General features: G+C 36.4%; 3 protein-coding genes across 7 annotated transcripts; 2 read left to right on the top strand and 1 right to left on the bottom strand.

The window, feature by feature from the left end:
- Positions 835-1635, top strand: LOC104767701. The gene has a single exon (XM_010491690.1). The coding sequence runs from the start codon at positions 835-837 to the stop codon at positions 1633-1635; it is 801 nt and encodes a 266-aa protein (XP_010489992.1).
- Positions 3567-8472, bottom strand: LOC104766014. Of its 5 annotated transcripts, none has more exons than XM_019241195.1 (12): positions 8154-8472; positions 6968-7849; positions 6648-6837; positions 6138-6557; positions 5953-6054; positions 5778-5864; positions 5611-5664; positions 5404-5502; positions 5204-5302; positions 4989-5090; positions 4557-4882; positions 3567-4471 (listed from the first exon to the last, which is right to left on the bottom strand). In XM_019241195.1, exons 4-12 carry the CDS (start codon positions 6207-6209, stop codon positions 4318-4320), a joined length of 1095 nt encoding a protein of 364 aa, XP_019096740.1. In that variant the 5' UTR covers positions 6210-6557; positions 6648-6837; positions 6968-7849; positions 8154-8472; the 3' UTR covers positions 3567-4317. The 5 variants fall into 5 exon arrangements, with proteins under 5 accessions (XP_019096740.1, XP_019096743.1, XP_019096741.1 ...); XM_019241198.1 differs by having other exon boundaries at positions 5422-5502; XM_019241196.1 differs by having other exon boundaries at positions 6138-6551.
- On the top strand, positions 12345-16462 carry LOC104766013 (4-coumarate--CoA ligase 4). Its single transcript, XM_010489812.1, has 5 exons — positions 12345-13507; positions 15396-15591; positions 15684-15897; positions 15976-16078; positions 16174-16462. The coding sequence occupies exons 1-5, from the start codon at positions 12446-12448 to the stop codon at positions 16291-16293; spliced, it is 1695 nt and encodes a 564-aa protein (XP_010488114.1). The 5' UTR covers positions 12345-12445; the 3' UTR covers positions 16294-16462.

Genomic DNA, 16967 nt, shown 5'->3' with positions numbered 1-16967 from the left:
GGGGGGGGGGGGAGTACGCTTGATCCAACTATCGAAGGTAGTGAAGGAGATGAAAAAGATTATGATTACAACAAGTGGACCAATTTTGTTGTAAGAGAATGTGGGATTGGTCATACCGGAGACGGTGGCGACTATCAACCGCCAATGGGTACACTAGGGGAGTTTAGCCGCTTATTACAGTTGTGTACGTCTAACAATGCATGTGTACGTGATGGACCACTTCAAGGGAATGGTGATATTCAAGCGTCTGAGGTATGTAAGTACAATACGGATTGTGTACCTGACGAAGAATTCGAACATGGTTGTTTTACGTACACAAATACAGAAGAAACTGCTATAGGAGAAGGAAATAATTTAGAGATTGAAATTGGAGAGGCATCAAGGGTTGTGATATCTGAATCAGGGGCTGAATCAGGGTGCATATTAGTCACCTTGAAGGAGTCTTACGAAGTTTTTAATGGCTTCGAAGCGATGCGAACTGATGAGGTGACTTACTCAATATTGTTGATGCTCCACTGTTTGATGATTTACTCCATGTGAGAGCAGATGAGACACAAGTTGAAATTGGAACGACAGGGGAGTCACTTTATGTTGGAAGTTTGTTTCAAACCAAACAAATATTGCAGCAGACAATGTATTTCCATGCGATAAAACATTGTTATTGTTTCCATCAAATTCGGTCTTGTCCAAAAAGATTGGAATTGGTATGCGTCGACAGAAGTTGTCCATGGCAGTTGACTGCACATGTTGTAAAAAGATCTGCAAATTTCAAAATTAGCCGGTATGTGGATATTCATACTTATGACATCGACACCCGAAAGAATTATGGTAAACATGCAACTTATAAAGTTTTTGGCGGAGGCGATCAAGAGTAGATACAATTCTACGCAAGCAGGGCCTAGGGCTGTTGAACTTCCACATCTGATATTAAATGACATGAACGTTCGCATATCATATTCGACCACATGGAGAGCTAAAGAAGTGGCAATCAAACATGTTAGGGGTGATGATGAGAAAAGTTACAGGTTTTTACCTACCTATTTGTACCTCCTTCGTAAAGCAAATCCAGGCACAATCTATCACCTCCATTCGACATTAGAAGTTGATGGTAAACAAAGGTTTAAGTATGTTTTCGTTTCTCTTGGGGCATCTATTAGAGGACTGAAATATATGCGGAAAGTGGTCGTTGTTGATGGAACACAACTTCAAGGTCGGTACAAAGGATGCCTACTAATTGTCTCAGCCCAAGACGGTAACTTTAATATATTTCCCATTGCTTTCGGTGTTGTTGATGGGGAGACAGATGCATCTTGGTGTTGGTTCTTTGATAAATTAAAGGATATCGTTCCAGACGATGAAGATTTAATGATTGTTTCAAACCGACATTCTTCAATATATGAAGGGATTAGTGTAGTGTACCCCAATGCGCATCATGGAGCATGTATAGTCCATTTGGAGAGGAATATTTCTACAAGCTATAATAGATTTGGAGTATTTGGATTGTTTATAAGCGCTGCAAAAGCTTATCGGGTGAGAGATTATACAAAATATTTTGAGGAATTAAGGATTCGGAGTGCAGAATGCGCAAAATATTTAGAGGATATTGGGCTGGAGCATTGGAAAAGAGCATATTGAATGGGAGAGATACAATATAATGTCAAGCAACACTGGCGAGTCTTTGAATAATGTCCTCACAAAAGCTAAAACATATCTGATTGTGTACATGGTAGAGTTCATTAGGGATGTTATAATGTGATGGTTATGAGAAAGGGGGAAAAGCGGCCAAGTGTAAGTCTTTGGTAACTCCTGAAGTTGATGACAGATTCTTGCAAGAGCTTCCTGAATCTGGCAAGTTTTCAGTAATTATGTCAGGACAGTGGAGTTACCAAGTGACTAGCAAGTCAGGAGAGCATTTCCATGTTTCGACCGGTGTACATGTACATGTCTTGTGTACACAAGGTTAGGAATTCCATGTGAACATGCTTTAGCGGCTGCAATACATTTTGGTATAAATCTGAAGTCTGTGGCTGATAGGTGGTATCTGCTAACCACGATTTATGCTTCTTATCAAGAACCAGTTTTACTTATTGAAGATCCAAAGGACGTTGAAATTCCAGATTATGTCTCTGAACTTCATTTTATCCCTCCACATAGGAGACGACCACCGGGAAGGCCAATTTCAAATAGGATAGCATCAAAGGGAAAAAGCAGGGTTAGTGAATTTTGGTTTCAAATTTTATATTTCGATTATATCAGTGAAATTATATGTTTTTACTAGAAGTTGCACTTTTCCAATTATTATTCTCAGAAAAAAAAAAGAAACGCCTGCTACCAAATAAGTGTAAAAGGTGTGGAAGTTCAGGGCATAACAAGAAGACATGCAAAAATCCGATTTAATTTCTATACTATTCCTGTCAACAGACCAATGTATGATGTATGTTGCTAATACCATGTTTAGATGTAAATGGTAGTCCATAAAAGTGCTTGACAAGATAGTGACAAGATTGCGATATGACATCAAATTACTAAATGTTGTTTGGTGGTTGTTGTAATAGTTCTTTCCGAAAACGCTAAGTGCATCTTGTGTACCTCCAATTTTCCATTAATGTATACTATGTACGTAGTATATCACCATGTATGTCCTTGATGAGTCAATTTAGTTGTGTGTACGTACATTGGCTTATTCGACCTTCGCTGCAAAGATACTTGCTCTATATAGTACGTGTATCCTGACATTGTACGCTCCCTAAGTACGTACATAGTGTGAACGATCGCACATAGGTAACAACTATTATAAATGAAGAGACCTAATGCATTTATATGTAAACCCACTTTATCGTTTAGAACACTCCAGACATCATGACTTGCGATAAATTGTTTCTGCCAGTCCAACCGGACTTCAAATTATGTCTCAAAATTGTTTTAGTTATAAAAAAAAAAATTTGTTTTTATGTGTGTTTCAAAAGAGGTTAATAATATATTAATGGTTGAGGGAAGAGAGTGCAAGTGCAACTACCGATTTTTGTTTATTCGTTCATTGTTTTCTACTTTTGTTGCCGTGTAAAAGCATTTTGTTGTTATCTCATTGTCGAGTTTTTTCACATATATAATATACATGAGAACACTTATAACATTTGAGTTTTAATATTTTAATGGTTGGGGAATATGTGGCTAGATGTAAATGATAAAAATAAAAAGTGCTTGACAAGATTGCGATATGACATCAAATTACTAAATGTTGTTTGGTGGTTGTCCTACGGGAGGCAGCAGTGGGGAATTTTCCGCAATGGGCGAAAGCCTGACGGAGCAATTCCATGTGGTTATTGTCTACCTCCAATTTTCCATTAATGCATACTATGTACGTATTATATCACCATGTATGTTCTTGATGAGTCAATTTAGTTGCGTGTACGTACATTGGCTTATTCGACTTTCGCTGCAAAGATACTTGCTCTATATAGTACGTGTATCCTGACATTGTACGCACCTTAAATACGTACATAGTGTGAACGATCGCACATTGGCAACATCTATATAGGTAGGGTGAGCAAAGTAAATAAATATAAAATTGAAGTCAAAGTAATCATCCCTAGCATACAATTTCGGAAATTAATAAATACAACAAATATATTGCATACTTAATTAATTGGGCCAACACCATGCTCGTAGACGTCCATCGCGTACTTTTTTTGTAAATTGTCAACATCTTTTTCGTTGATTGTCAAGTAGTCCGCCATCAGATTACCCATGATCAACAGTTCTAAGAACTTCATAGCAAAAGGTCCACAATCTCCATTCCTATCGATTTGAGCTAAAGGCTTGATCCTGGAATAGATAAATGGAGCGAGAGAGTAATTGATGTCAATTACTAAGTGAAGTAGGAACGGTATCATCTCAATCACTGGCTGCATCCGGGTCTTCACAGCAGGATCTCTCGTCCCACTCAGCAACAGATCATAAATGTATACAATCTTCGTTTTAAGAAGTATGGCCACTCCAACCCAATGCTCTAGTTTCCAGTTCATTAGAGCATATATGACATCAACATCTGTAAGCCACTGCAGCCTTGGTTCGTGGTGCATCCCTTCTTCATTGACGATGTCAATGAGGACTTTTTCCCATACAAATTCTCTTTCTTCTTGGTGTTGGAGAAGGCATGGAAACGTCGTGTCAGCTCGTAAAAGAGAACGGAGTCGATAATGACGCTCTTTCGTTTGATCATGTGTTGTCCGTTCTTGTGCCACAACATTAAGGCAATCATTTCCATGTGTTGCAGATGTAGTTAAAGAAAACTTAATGTACGTACATTATGTTCAATCAAGTAGCAAACAATGTACGTATTGTTTTAGTGTACCAAATTTCGTGTACGTAAAATAACATAATTACCAGACTGTTGACCCACTGTTGAGGCAATATAAGATTGGAGAAGAAGAGGTTATTTGCCTTGCACAATCCGAAGAGGTTGTGTATCCTGCACAATATGTTTCACAATTACAAAATTAATATAAGTACACATCTACTTATTATGCTATCCGAATAATATACACAACACTTACACATCATCTCCTTTTATCAACTCGGTGAATATGGCGAATTTACCATTATCAACATCTTCCATCGGGTCGTATGAAACAGATCCAGCTTTTACCATAATGGGAAGTGAGAGTTGCTTCTCAGGTAGCGTGATCAGCATCGTTTCTTCCTGGGCTGATTCATCGACAATAATAACTGACCGAGTAACCAATTTATCTGGCGCACTGGGAATCACGTCCATCCCTGAACTGTTATCTGGTGGACCTGTAGTTTCATTTTCTACAGGTCCTTGGGGTTTGTTACAATCCTCGACTGGTTCGGCTTCCTTAAGTATTGCGTCCCCTTCGCCCTAAAAACATGTACGTACATAGATTCATAAATACGTACAATAACTTAAATATGTAATATATGTGGGTAAAACAAATAATCAAATGTAAAATATGTTAGACACTTACTTGGAGTTGACCTTCAATTGTAGTTTCATTTTCTACAGGTCCTTCGGTTTTGTTATAACCCTCGACTGATTCGGCTTCCTTAAGTATTGCGTCCCCTTCGCCCTATTACCATGTACTTACATATATTAATATATATGTTCAATAAACTTAATAAGTACATATACCCTATATGTGCGTAAAACATATAAACAAAATCAAATATGTTAGACACTTACTTGGAGTTGAACGTCCATTGTGGTTTCATCTACCGGTCTTTCGGTAGTGTTACAACTGTCCGCTATTTCTCCTTCCTGCTGCAGTGCTTCCACATCCACCTATTCAAAATAAAGAATATTTTGTTGACGATGGTACCGAAGACATACTTTCTAAACCATCACAGGAGATAAACAAATAATCGAATATTCAAGAAACTTACAGATGGAGATGCTCTTACGTTTTCTTCATCACCACCCATTTCGTTACACCGCTCATCAGCCTCCACATATTTTTGTGATGCATTCAGTTGCAGCAAAATCTACACAATGAAAGGTGTATAAAGTTGCAATAATAGTACACGTATTTATAATAAATATATATTGTCAAATACTTATATTGGAGACTGATTTAGTGGGTGATACATCACCACCATCACATCTTCACCCCCGAGATCATCTCGGAAAAACCGATCTCCAAAATTCTGACAACATACAAAATATGTGTACGTACATTAGCCGCATATGATACGTATACGAATTTCACAAATCATACTTTTATTAAAATTTAACAATACTCAAGTTTAAGTTTACGTACATTAGCTGCATCATGCGGACATGGTTGGTCCATGTCACAATCGTCATTCTCGACTTCGCACCCATCAACATGACTATGGGTTGTATCCTACGATAAATAAACTAAATGAAATTACAAAATAGTTTGTAGGGAGTCATATCAAAAGCTTTATACATAACCACTAACACCCACATACAAAATTGATGTCATCCATTAGTTGGGATCCAATGACGTCATCACCACTCACAGACTGCTCCCCATGTAAATCATCCTTCGAACCATGAATATTTCCAACATCCTGTCGAAACCAGGAAAACAACAAAATTAAATATATCCAAGATGTGAAAATCTTAGAAAACTGCTGTTAGTGCTCATAGCAACCTTAGCAGTGTCAACAACTCCAATGGTAGGAACCTTGACTCTTCTTTTTTTCTTAACTAGTAATGAACTCATATTCTGAAACTTTTATGTTTGACTTTGGCTTTGACTTCTTCTCTAAACCCATCTTAGAACCAGCAGAAGGTTCCCTATAGTCGTTTCCTCTAACCTCCAAAAGTGCAGCTCTTATCTCTGTACGGACGAAGCTCTTCATGTTTTCATTCATTTCCACAAGCAGTGCTTCTTGCTTCCTGAAGAACCGACTGAGTTCAACCGCATACCTTTCAAATCGCTCATCATCAAAAGCTTCATCAACATTGGGCGTATCACCCACTGCCACATTATCTGCCATTGTTGTCTTTGGTTTCTTATTTGACATTGTTGTTGTTTCCCCTCGTTTCCTCTTTTGACATCCACCTGTAACTATAAAACCCAATATAAAATCATTGAAATTCTTGGCATAACAATGTATCTCGGTATCAGTTTCGAACCATAACACAATTGTCAAGATACCTGTCTCTTCAGGTCGTATTTGCTTTGGGCACTCATCATCACCTCCCACCCATTTTGCCTCATCCCATTTGTGGCCAGCATTAAGGAGATTTTCAATGTTCTCAACTTGATGGTCTTCCTCCTCATCACGCCACGAGAAGGTTGCACGAGAACAGTGCTCCTTTGTATCAACCAGCCGGCTAATAACCACCTATAGAATGATACATGTATGAAGTAAATATACACTTAAACTTAAACTTTTCTATCATCTATGTACGTATTCTACTATTTGTGTATGTATTTTATCATCCGTGTACGTATTACACCAACAACATACATACCTCTTTAGCGGCCTTACATGCGAAGATGCTTGCTTGCAGTTTAGCCAGATTATGGATCGATCTTTGAGTAAACGTATGATCGTCTTCATCAGCCGGTATTAATTTTGCAAGTGATGGGACAGTCTGAAATGCCAGCAGTTGGAGTGCAAGAGGAATTCCATGAACAGCTAATGACCGTCGCTTGCAACTTTTCACTATATTGTCAACATCTACAGGAACGTACGTTCAAATGACATCCTTACCCATGGGTATTTGATGAAAAAATCAATATTCTTGGTCATCTCCACTGTTTTGGAAGAAGTTTTGACGGGCTGAGTAAAGCAAGTGAGAACACCGTCGACTATTATTATCAGCGATAAAGCAACTTTCTTCCATATTTCCATCTCTTCGGTCTCCAACTTCTGAACCAACTCGGAGATTGTTGGTTCCTTTTTTTTCCCGAATAGTGTCTCCCAAACAGTCTTACATCCTTTTTCCTTTTGAACCACTGCTTTCACATCTCTCTTTTTTGGATATTTACCACATTCCAGACCTGTCAACATAGCAAATTCTTGTAATCCAAATTTTATTGGATGACCACCAAAAACAATCAACATCTCATGCCGTTTTTTGGCCACCAACTGATGGCAAACTAATCCATGAATAATCTTCCCAGAAAATGAAGCTTTGTTCGCAGGGATACGAAATAGCTCCCCAAATGGAGACTTTAACAAGTTTTTCATTTCTTTTGTTCCCTTCAGCACTTTTGTTATTGTAGCCGGATACTCTGGTCTAGAATATGCATTGATCGTGGTTTCGACAGGGTAATGGTCAAGAGCAAATAACCTCCTCGGTAAATCCATACTCCTTGGAGAAACATTTTGTTGTTCTTCCGGATCCATCCTACCAATAACAATTTACGAACAAATAAGATTATACGTACACACGAACAATGGACTCAAATTCTAACCAAATTTCCAACCAAATTTCCAACATGTACACAGTTAGGGTTCTACTTTGTTGCCCCGCCCCACCAAATACAAAATTATTCATGAAATTCAAAAACTTTTGAATCAAATCAATTCCCAAATTGTATTTTTCGATAAACCATTCTCGCAGATGTCGGATTACGGTAACAATCTCCATTCAATCAAATGTGAAAGTCAATCCAATCACACACCCATTTAACAATGCAATTAGAGATTACCTTCTTAATCTAATCGATAACCCAGTGAAAGAGAAGTCGCCGTTTTTCTTCTTTCACGCGAACCTTCTTAATCTCTTCTTCTTCTTCTTCTCGCTCAGATTCTTCTCGGTCTCCTTCTTCTCGGTCTACTTCTTCTGGGTCCTCTTCTTCTACTTCTCAAAGAGCTACACCCTATTCAAATCGCAGGGTTCTTCTCGCCAGAGTTCAACAACCAAAATCGTCGGAGTTCACTCTCTTCTCTCTGTTTTTCGATTCTACCGTGAACGAAGACTTCTCTTTCTCCTTTATTTTTTTTTTTAATTAAATGAAACAGTGCAACGGTTGGATATTTTCTAATTATTTGTATTCAACTAAAACAGTCCATCAGCGTAACTAGAGTTATAGGGTATAGTTATCTTTTTTTTAACAGGTGGCTAATCCCTGGAAACCATTTTTTTCTTTGCCTTCCCGTGGGAGAAAAAGTGGTTTTGGAATGGTCAGTGAAAATTACTTAAAAAAATATCCTAACATTCTTTTAGGATTACCCATCCCAAATATATATAAATATTATTTAAGTATGAGTTATTGAGAATTTAGATTACCTCCTATGCATTTTTCTATTTTTTATTCTAAAATAAAATAAATCTAAAATACAATAAAATTTTCTGTATCACTCTATGTTTTTTTTCTTTTTTTTTTGACAAAACTGTATCACTCTATGTTATACTCTAGAAAATAATAACACTAGCTAAAAAGCAAATATAACACCATGAAATCTATATATATATATTTTTGGAGACATTTATAAAATAAATCCTGAAGTTGACACTTATTTACAGTTATGCCATTGGTATTAAATAATTAATTTACAATAAACAAATTAACTCTACTTATATTCGATTTTTTTTATAGAAACTAAGAGTTTTAAAAGGTAACAAACATAATTGTAAATGTATACAGATTTTATTTCTTTAATTTATAAGGAGGTGAGTGAAAAGCTATTATTGTTCTTCAAAAATTTGAAAACTTATTTGATAAAATGTGACTTTTAGCCTCACATATTATATTTTACTTTCACGGGTTTTGTATGATGAGTTTTTATGGATTAAAATCTTTGAACATGTTGCGTGATCCGCCTAGCATGGCGGGTTTGGACTATAGAACTAACACTAAAACTATTAGTTTATTTCATATACTATAAATTTGTAGTCATAGTTTAGAAAATTAACTTATAAATTATTTAATATATGAACTACAAAATATTACACATATTACAATTACATTCTTAATATTCCATATATATATATATATATATATACAAATAAAAATATACACTAACATACCATATATGCATATACCTCTGTTTAATTATAGAAAACAGAAATAAGTGTTTTAAAATTTTATATTCTATCTAATAATAAATTTAATGTAATTAGGTTATAAATTGTATAAAACGTAAGAAGAAGAAAAAATATTCTAAACAAAATTATAAATTCATTAGATAAAAGTTAATTAATTAGGAATTTGAAAACTAAATAAATTAAAAATTATTATTTAAAATACAATAATTTATAATTTAGTCTTACACCGCAAGTGAAAACCTAATATGTTTGTAGTCTTAGATCTTGAGAATTGTCTACAAGGAAATAAAAGCCCAGCTGTTCGAAAATTATCTATAAACCCATAAATTTTTTTTTTTTGTTAAAGGGTATTCTATTAAAAATATATGCCCAATAGGCTATTTCCGGATATAAGCCCATACAAAATCCCCTAAGGGCCCGACCCGTTACATCAAACCGAACTAAACCAATGAAATACAAAACCGACTGGGTTTACAAATGGAACCAAACCGAATGCTGAAAACCCTAATCTACAAACGTAGAACACTTTGTAGCCGCCGTCCAACAGAGCTGCGGATGCTTACCGGATCAGGACCTCCGCTAAGCCTGGACGACGTTAGCCGAACGGAGATGGTGATCCAAGATCCATTTCCATCCCGCCACCGTAGAGCCGCATTGAGGAGGAGGAAGAGAATCGAGCTCGTCGTCGTCGAGGAGAGTTCTTGCTCAGTCGTGAGGGAGAAAGACATTAGGGAGTAGATAAAGAGACCTTCGACGGTGGCTTAGCCTCGCCGGATCGGAGTCTACCTCCCCTATCGAGACCGATCCGGCGAAACCTCCAAAATCTCCGATCCCAGATCTAACTGTCTTCCTCACCCATTCCTCGCCGTGAATCTCCTTCTCCCACTCTGAGTCGCTATACCGCCGATAGAGCTCTTACCAGTGGAATCTCGCAGATGCTTCTCCCTTCCACTGCCCCTTGATCTTGTTTCCATGGTGTCGCCGAGAAGATGCGGAGTCGCGGATGAAGCGCCATGAGCCGTAGGGTCCTCATCATCACCGGAATTGATAGAGGACCCGCCGTCGGTGCAAGTGGTTGTGATCAGAAGAGAGAAATTTTTGGGAGAGAAAAATCGCCGCGAGTGAGTATCACGCGCTCGATTTCTCTCTCAATCCCTTTAGTTTTAGAAGCGTAAACCCATAAATTGACAACAATAGATTTTGATGCCTCCATTTCATCCCTATCATATCCTTAAACTTTAATTGCATCAAATGCCTCTTCTCGCAACATCATGCCTCTTCTCAATTGTTTTATCACAACTCACAAGATTTTGGTTATTCTAGTCTGTTTGTATTATTATCAAACAGTAATCAAACAGTAATTTTAGCAAAAATTAATTCAGTCAAGTCTATACATCCAATTTCCATATCCGGGGTCCATCAAAACTAATCCACTTGGTTACAATGACTTAAGACTTTGTGCTTCAAGTTCTTGTTTTGTTTGGTTTTCGAGTACGCGGTATTCGCTTTACACGCTTATGAATAGTTACTACAACTCTTCAATCTTCATATATGTAAAATTTATCTTGTCTCAAGCGATATCAAAAGGATGGGTTACGTTAAAGGTTGAATGCATTTTTCTTATATAAGATGTACATTATACTATATCAAACTATATACTTAAATATATTGTATGCATTCCTCACTTTTTCATATATAATTAATTTCCTTAAAATGTTTTTGACCGTTGTTGTAAATTGTATAATTATTTCTTTTGATGTATTTTTAAAATTGTCCATAACAGCGATACAATAATATCCTACCCAAAAAAAAAATCCTACGTACCAAACAAATACACATAAAATGCAAATATTATTGACCAGAAAATATTATCCGTCAAAGAGGAAGTCAAAATCAACTCTATATAACTATAAAATTTCCGTACAAAACTTATTGTCAGGTTTATAACATTAATTATTACATGAAGTGTTCATTTTTTTTAACGTTTGGTTTTCCGTACAAAACTCATGATTTTCAGGATTTTTGAAAATCAAACGTTAAAAAAACATTTAAAAAATGTTAGAAAAATTACAACAAATCTATAAAATAGAAAATTTTGTTTTTAAGTAATATTTATAAGAAATTACTTTATCTGTGTTAGATATTTGATTACACAAAGTCTGTAATTTATATATAATAGGTTGCTTAGCACAATATAATAGGTTGGGCGTATTACATTTCCGTAATATGCCATAAAGAAGATGGACGCGTCACGTGTATGTCGCGTCTCACATAACGTCTATGCGCATAGTATCCTGATTTATCATATGCATATCTTTTGTGGTAAACTGATGAAAAAAACTAAATATTATGACAATTTTCTTAATGGCTCTTTGCCTCTTTCAGGTAGTTTATGAATATTACATGTCGAATTATGATATACAAGTATTATCCCCAACATAAAAAAAAACATTACTTTTAACTCAAATTTGTCAATTATTCTTTTCAAATTTATAATAACTATTTTAAATATGAAATTTCTATTTGATTGTGATATATCAGAATAAATTAATTTACATATATATTAAAAATAAATTAGTGTTAAAAATTAATTTGCGAATCTTATAACATTAAGATGCTTAATTATAGTATTTTAAATACAGTGACAATTGTAAATTTGTTTCATTGTTTGTAATGAAGAAAAGGTGAAAAAAAACTGGCCCACTCTCACCAACTACGTAGCAATAGTTCATTTAAAGACAAAATCAATAATAAGAAAATCTCATCTCGTGGAAACAAATCACTATCAATGGATCAAAAAATAAAGAAACCAAACGTACCATTCCTTATAAAAACCCATTCAAAGGGAAATCAAAAATATATGCATATACGTTACATTTAGTAAAGAAAGTTTCTCACAAACAAAGTAAAAAAAAAAAAGAAGAAGAAAGAAGAATTAGAGTCTCCACACAAATGGTGCTCCAACAACAAACTCAATTTCTCACAAACAAGAAAGAAGAAGAAGAAGAACCTTCTCCTCATGGTTTCATTTTCCGATCTAAGCTTCCTGATATCTTCATCCCTAACCACCTCCCTCTCACCGATTACGTCTTCCAGAAATTCTCCGGCGAAGGAGACGGTGACTCAACCTCCACTTGTCTCATCGACGGTGCTACGGGACGTGTCTTGACCTACGCCGATGTACAGACTGATTCAAGGAGGATCGCCGCAGGGATGCATCGGCTCGGGATCCGCCACGGTGACGTCGTGATGCTACTTCTCCCGAACTCTTTGGAGTTTGCTCTGTCTTTTCTTGCCGTGGCGTACCTCGGAGCCGTCTCCACCACCGCGAATCCGTTCTATACGCAGCCGGAGATCGCAAAACAGGCGAAAGCCTCCACGGCGAAGATGATCATCACGAAAAAATGCTACGTCGAGAAACTAACTGACCTCAAAAACGACGGTGTTTTGATCGTTTGCGTTGACGACGACGTGATTTCATCGACTGATGACGGTTGCGTGAGTTTTACGGAACTGACTCAAGCTGACGAAACAGAGCTTCCTAAACCTGAGATCTCGCCGGAAGACACGGTGGCGATGCCGTATTCCTCCGGGACAACGGGACTTCCAAAGGGAGTGATGATTACTCACAAGGGTTTAGTTACGAGCATTGCTCAGAAAGTGGACGGAGAAAACCCTAACCTCAACTTCACGGCAAATGATGTCATCCTCTGTTTTCTCCCAATGTTTCACATTTATGCTCTCGACGCGCTGATGCTTTCGGCGATGAGAACCGGTGCGGCGCTACTGATCGTGCCGAGGTTCGAGTTGAATCTGGTGATGGAGCTGATTCAGAGGTACAAAGTCACGGTGGTTCCTGTGGCTCCCCCGGTGGTTCTAGCGTTCGTTAAGTCCCCGGATACTGAAAAATATGACTTGAGCTCGGTGAGGATGATGCTATCAGGTGCAGCTACACTAAAGAAGGAGCTTGAAGACGCCGTGCGCCTTAAGTTTCCTAATGCCATTTTTGGTCAGGTCAGTTTCTAATTCCCTTAATTTCCTCTGTGATTTCGTAATTACTTTTGTTAGTTTCTTCATAAGTCTTAATGCAATCGGACACATAGACTCTAGTCAAATCGTACAGAATCCTATAAACATAACTAGAATTGAGATGAACTAAGAATGTTTGGGTGAGTATTTGGATCTACATATGTTTCATCTCAGTACTTGAGAGTCAACTGTTTTGTCATCTTCTCTTATCTATGTAGTAAGAGATACGACGATAGTTAGTACAAATACTAGCGGTAGTTGGTCAAGATTCATCGCTGTGCGCAATTGTTTAGTAACTTGAGTAAGGGATACACTAACAATTCCGTGGTCTAAAATATTTATTAAAGAAAAATGAATTTAGTGGTTCACCAAATCTAAGCTTTAAAACTATTTATGTCATTGTCCACATCTTACGTGATACCACATTTACGAATATTTTATTAGTAATTGCGATGTTAAAGTACCAATATTTTGACTTAATAAAACAACAATATTTTGGCTTTTTTAAATGAAGACATGATTTTATGCAAGACATTGATTAATTAATTACAAATCGTTGTCCTTATCTTGAGTATACAAGTCGATCACTTAGATTAGAGTTTAGTGGCTTGTGGTAGGTAAATGATTAATACTTATTTTTTGCCGAAAGATAATTCCAAATCATTCCACCAATATTATATATTTTGTTTTCTTAAAAGCTAAAAGAACCAATAGGTATAGCTTCCACGTTGAGACGACCAAATAGAAAGGTTAATTCATTATTGGTTTTTCGCCATTTCTGATAGACTTTGATACTATTAAGAACCTTATTTGGTTTAGTTAGTGGAGTCATAATTTGTTTAAACTGAGTACTACTATATATATGCTTTAGTTTGTGCTTCGTCCAATTTGCATGCGGGGCTACTGGTATAGCAAAATAATTGAAATGTAGGTAGGTGGCTAGATTTATCTAACATGCTTTTAACTAAAGCAACTAAACTAAAGCAATAATAAAGGGATTCTAGTTATGTTTTTTTTTTTAATAAGGTTAGTTCGATTTCACTAAAGTACTTAATAATTGTAGAAATTTTCATGTGAATAGTATGAAAGTCAATTCAAAACATATGATAGTAGAAATTAGTGCCAATGTGAGACTATACCAAAGGAAAAGAAAAAAAAATCCAATTGACAATTTTTAAAAGCATATCACAGAATAAAATAATGGAGTTTAGGTCACACTGTGTGTTAGTGTCTGTGGAAAAACTCACTTCGGTCCCAATGCCTAGAGGACACCTTCTCCACTTTTACTTTAAGGTTTGGCTTGGCTGTGTTGCTTTAGTCTTATAACATGAGCTTTTTTAATTCCTTTTTGATAAATGCTTTTTCTTTTTTATTTTTTCTTCTTTTTTGGTTAAAAGATACTCCACTATTCAATTATTGATAAAATGCTTTTTAATAAAGTATTCACAGATGTTAATTATTTAATAACATACATATAATTTAGTTCCATTATTAGGGAAAACATTCATTGCTCGCCTCTTTATACGAATCACCCATCCAAATCGATCTTATAGTTTATTTCTCTAAGTAGTTTGACATATTCATTTGACAAGAAACAACAAAGTCTTGCCTTATTGATAGAATTGTGGGATCATACAAGAAAACGTTAACAATTCTTACCAGATACTTTATAATTTAATTTAATCCAATAACCACGGCCAACATCGCACATGCTCATGAACCTCATTGTCCTACATTATTTTGATTATAGTTTTCAGACTGCCATTTCTCAGTTCATGTCTTGGTCAGTGGGGATCTAATTATAATGAAAAATGTCAAATGTTGTAGTTTTTAGATTTTGGCAATGACTTAAAAAATACACACATTATTTCAGGGTTATGGAATGACCGAGTCAGGAACGGTGGCTAAGTCATTAGCTTTTGCAAAGAACCCGTTCAAAACCAAGTCTGGTGCGTGCGGGACTGTGATCAGAAACGCCGAGTTGAAAGTGGTCGATACCATAACCGGAATATCCTTACCGCGGAACAAATCTGGCGAGATCTGCGTCCGAGGTGATCAGCTCATGAAAGGTAAAAAACGGTCAAATGATCATGTTGCGTCCCTTTTTGTTTTAAGAGAACATACCTTGATAGGGAGAAAAATATTGGTGCGATATTGGTAGGTTATTTGAATGATCCGGAAGCTACATCAGGAACCATTGATAAAGATGGATGGTTACACACAGGAGATATTGGGTTTGTGGATGATGATGATGAGATCTTTATTGTTGATCGGTTGAAGGAACTGATCAAATTTAAAGGCTATCAAGTGGCTCCGGCTGAGCTTGAAGCATTGCTTATTTCTCATCCTGATATTGACGATGCAGCAGTTGTTGGGTGAGCTAAAAAAACAAACTGAATCTTGTAATTCGAAACTATAGCGTTTGTTGTTTCTAATGATATTTGAATTTGCAGAATGAAGGACGAAGTAGCTGATGAGGTTCCAGTAGCGTTTGTAGTTAGATCGGAAGGGTCTCAGTTAACTGAAGATGATGTCAAGAGTTATGTAAACAAACAGGTAATAATAATTCACTTTCGGTCTTTAAATACGAAACACACAAAGATAGAACTGTCCATGTCTTAAATCAATGATTGTGACGGTTGTTTATATAGGTGGTTCACTACAAGCGAATCAAGATGGTGTTTTTCATTGAAGCTATACCAAAAGCAGTTTCAGGAAAGATTCTCAGGAAGGATCTTCGAGGTAAATTGGAAACTGAGTGCTCTAAATAGACACAAGAGAGTTTGCAAATGTATGTGTAAAATCGAACACTAAAAGTCTCTAAGAAGTAAGCGTTTGATATTTGATTTGGTTTCGAGACACCACTCTTGTAAAGTCAACAGATCCAGGAAACCTAAGGCTAAACTACCCCGAAAGACAGCAATTCATTCCCTATAATCATCATTTCTCTATTCTCTTAAGTCTTTAGAACTATTAGTCTAGAGATTTAAGGAGCAGCAGACATACCCGCAATAAAAAGCGACAATGAGAACTTATGTTATGAGCCGCATTTTAACTTAACCTCCTCTGCAAGCTTGAATGCATAAAGAAATCAGGTGAATTAAGCAGCAAATAACCTGCAGAGAAGGAAGCAGCCCAGCGGAGAGGTCTAACGTGGTTGGAAGTCGAGACCAATTGATTACCTAACAGATACTTCGTCGCGCTTGCAACAGAGGTTTATCTTCTGATCCCATATCTGTACTGATATAAGTCGAACGTTATAAAGATGCTACAATTAGTTCATGAAACGAATAATCGCATTTGCATACACCTTGAAGAGAGAGATCACACCAAAAGTGGAAACTGGTAAAAAAGATCATCATATATGATCAATCAAAAGGTACTACTACTAAACAAGCTTTTCAACTATTACCGCAATAATTAAGAGTATAAATGGCAAAGCAAA

This window comes from Camelina sativa, chromosome 19, assembly GCF_000633955.1.
Source record: "Camelina sativa cultivar DH55 chromosome 19, Cs, whole genome shotgun sequence".
Taxonomy (NCBI): Eukaryota; Viridiplantae; Streptophyta; class Magnoliopsida; order Brassicales; family Brassicaceae; genus Camelina; species Camelina sativa.
This window is presented reverse-complemented; position numbering and strand designations above follow the sequence as displayed.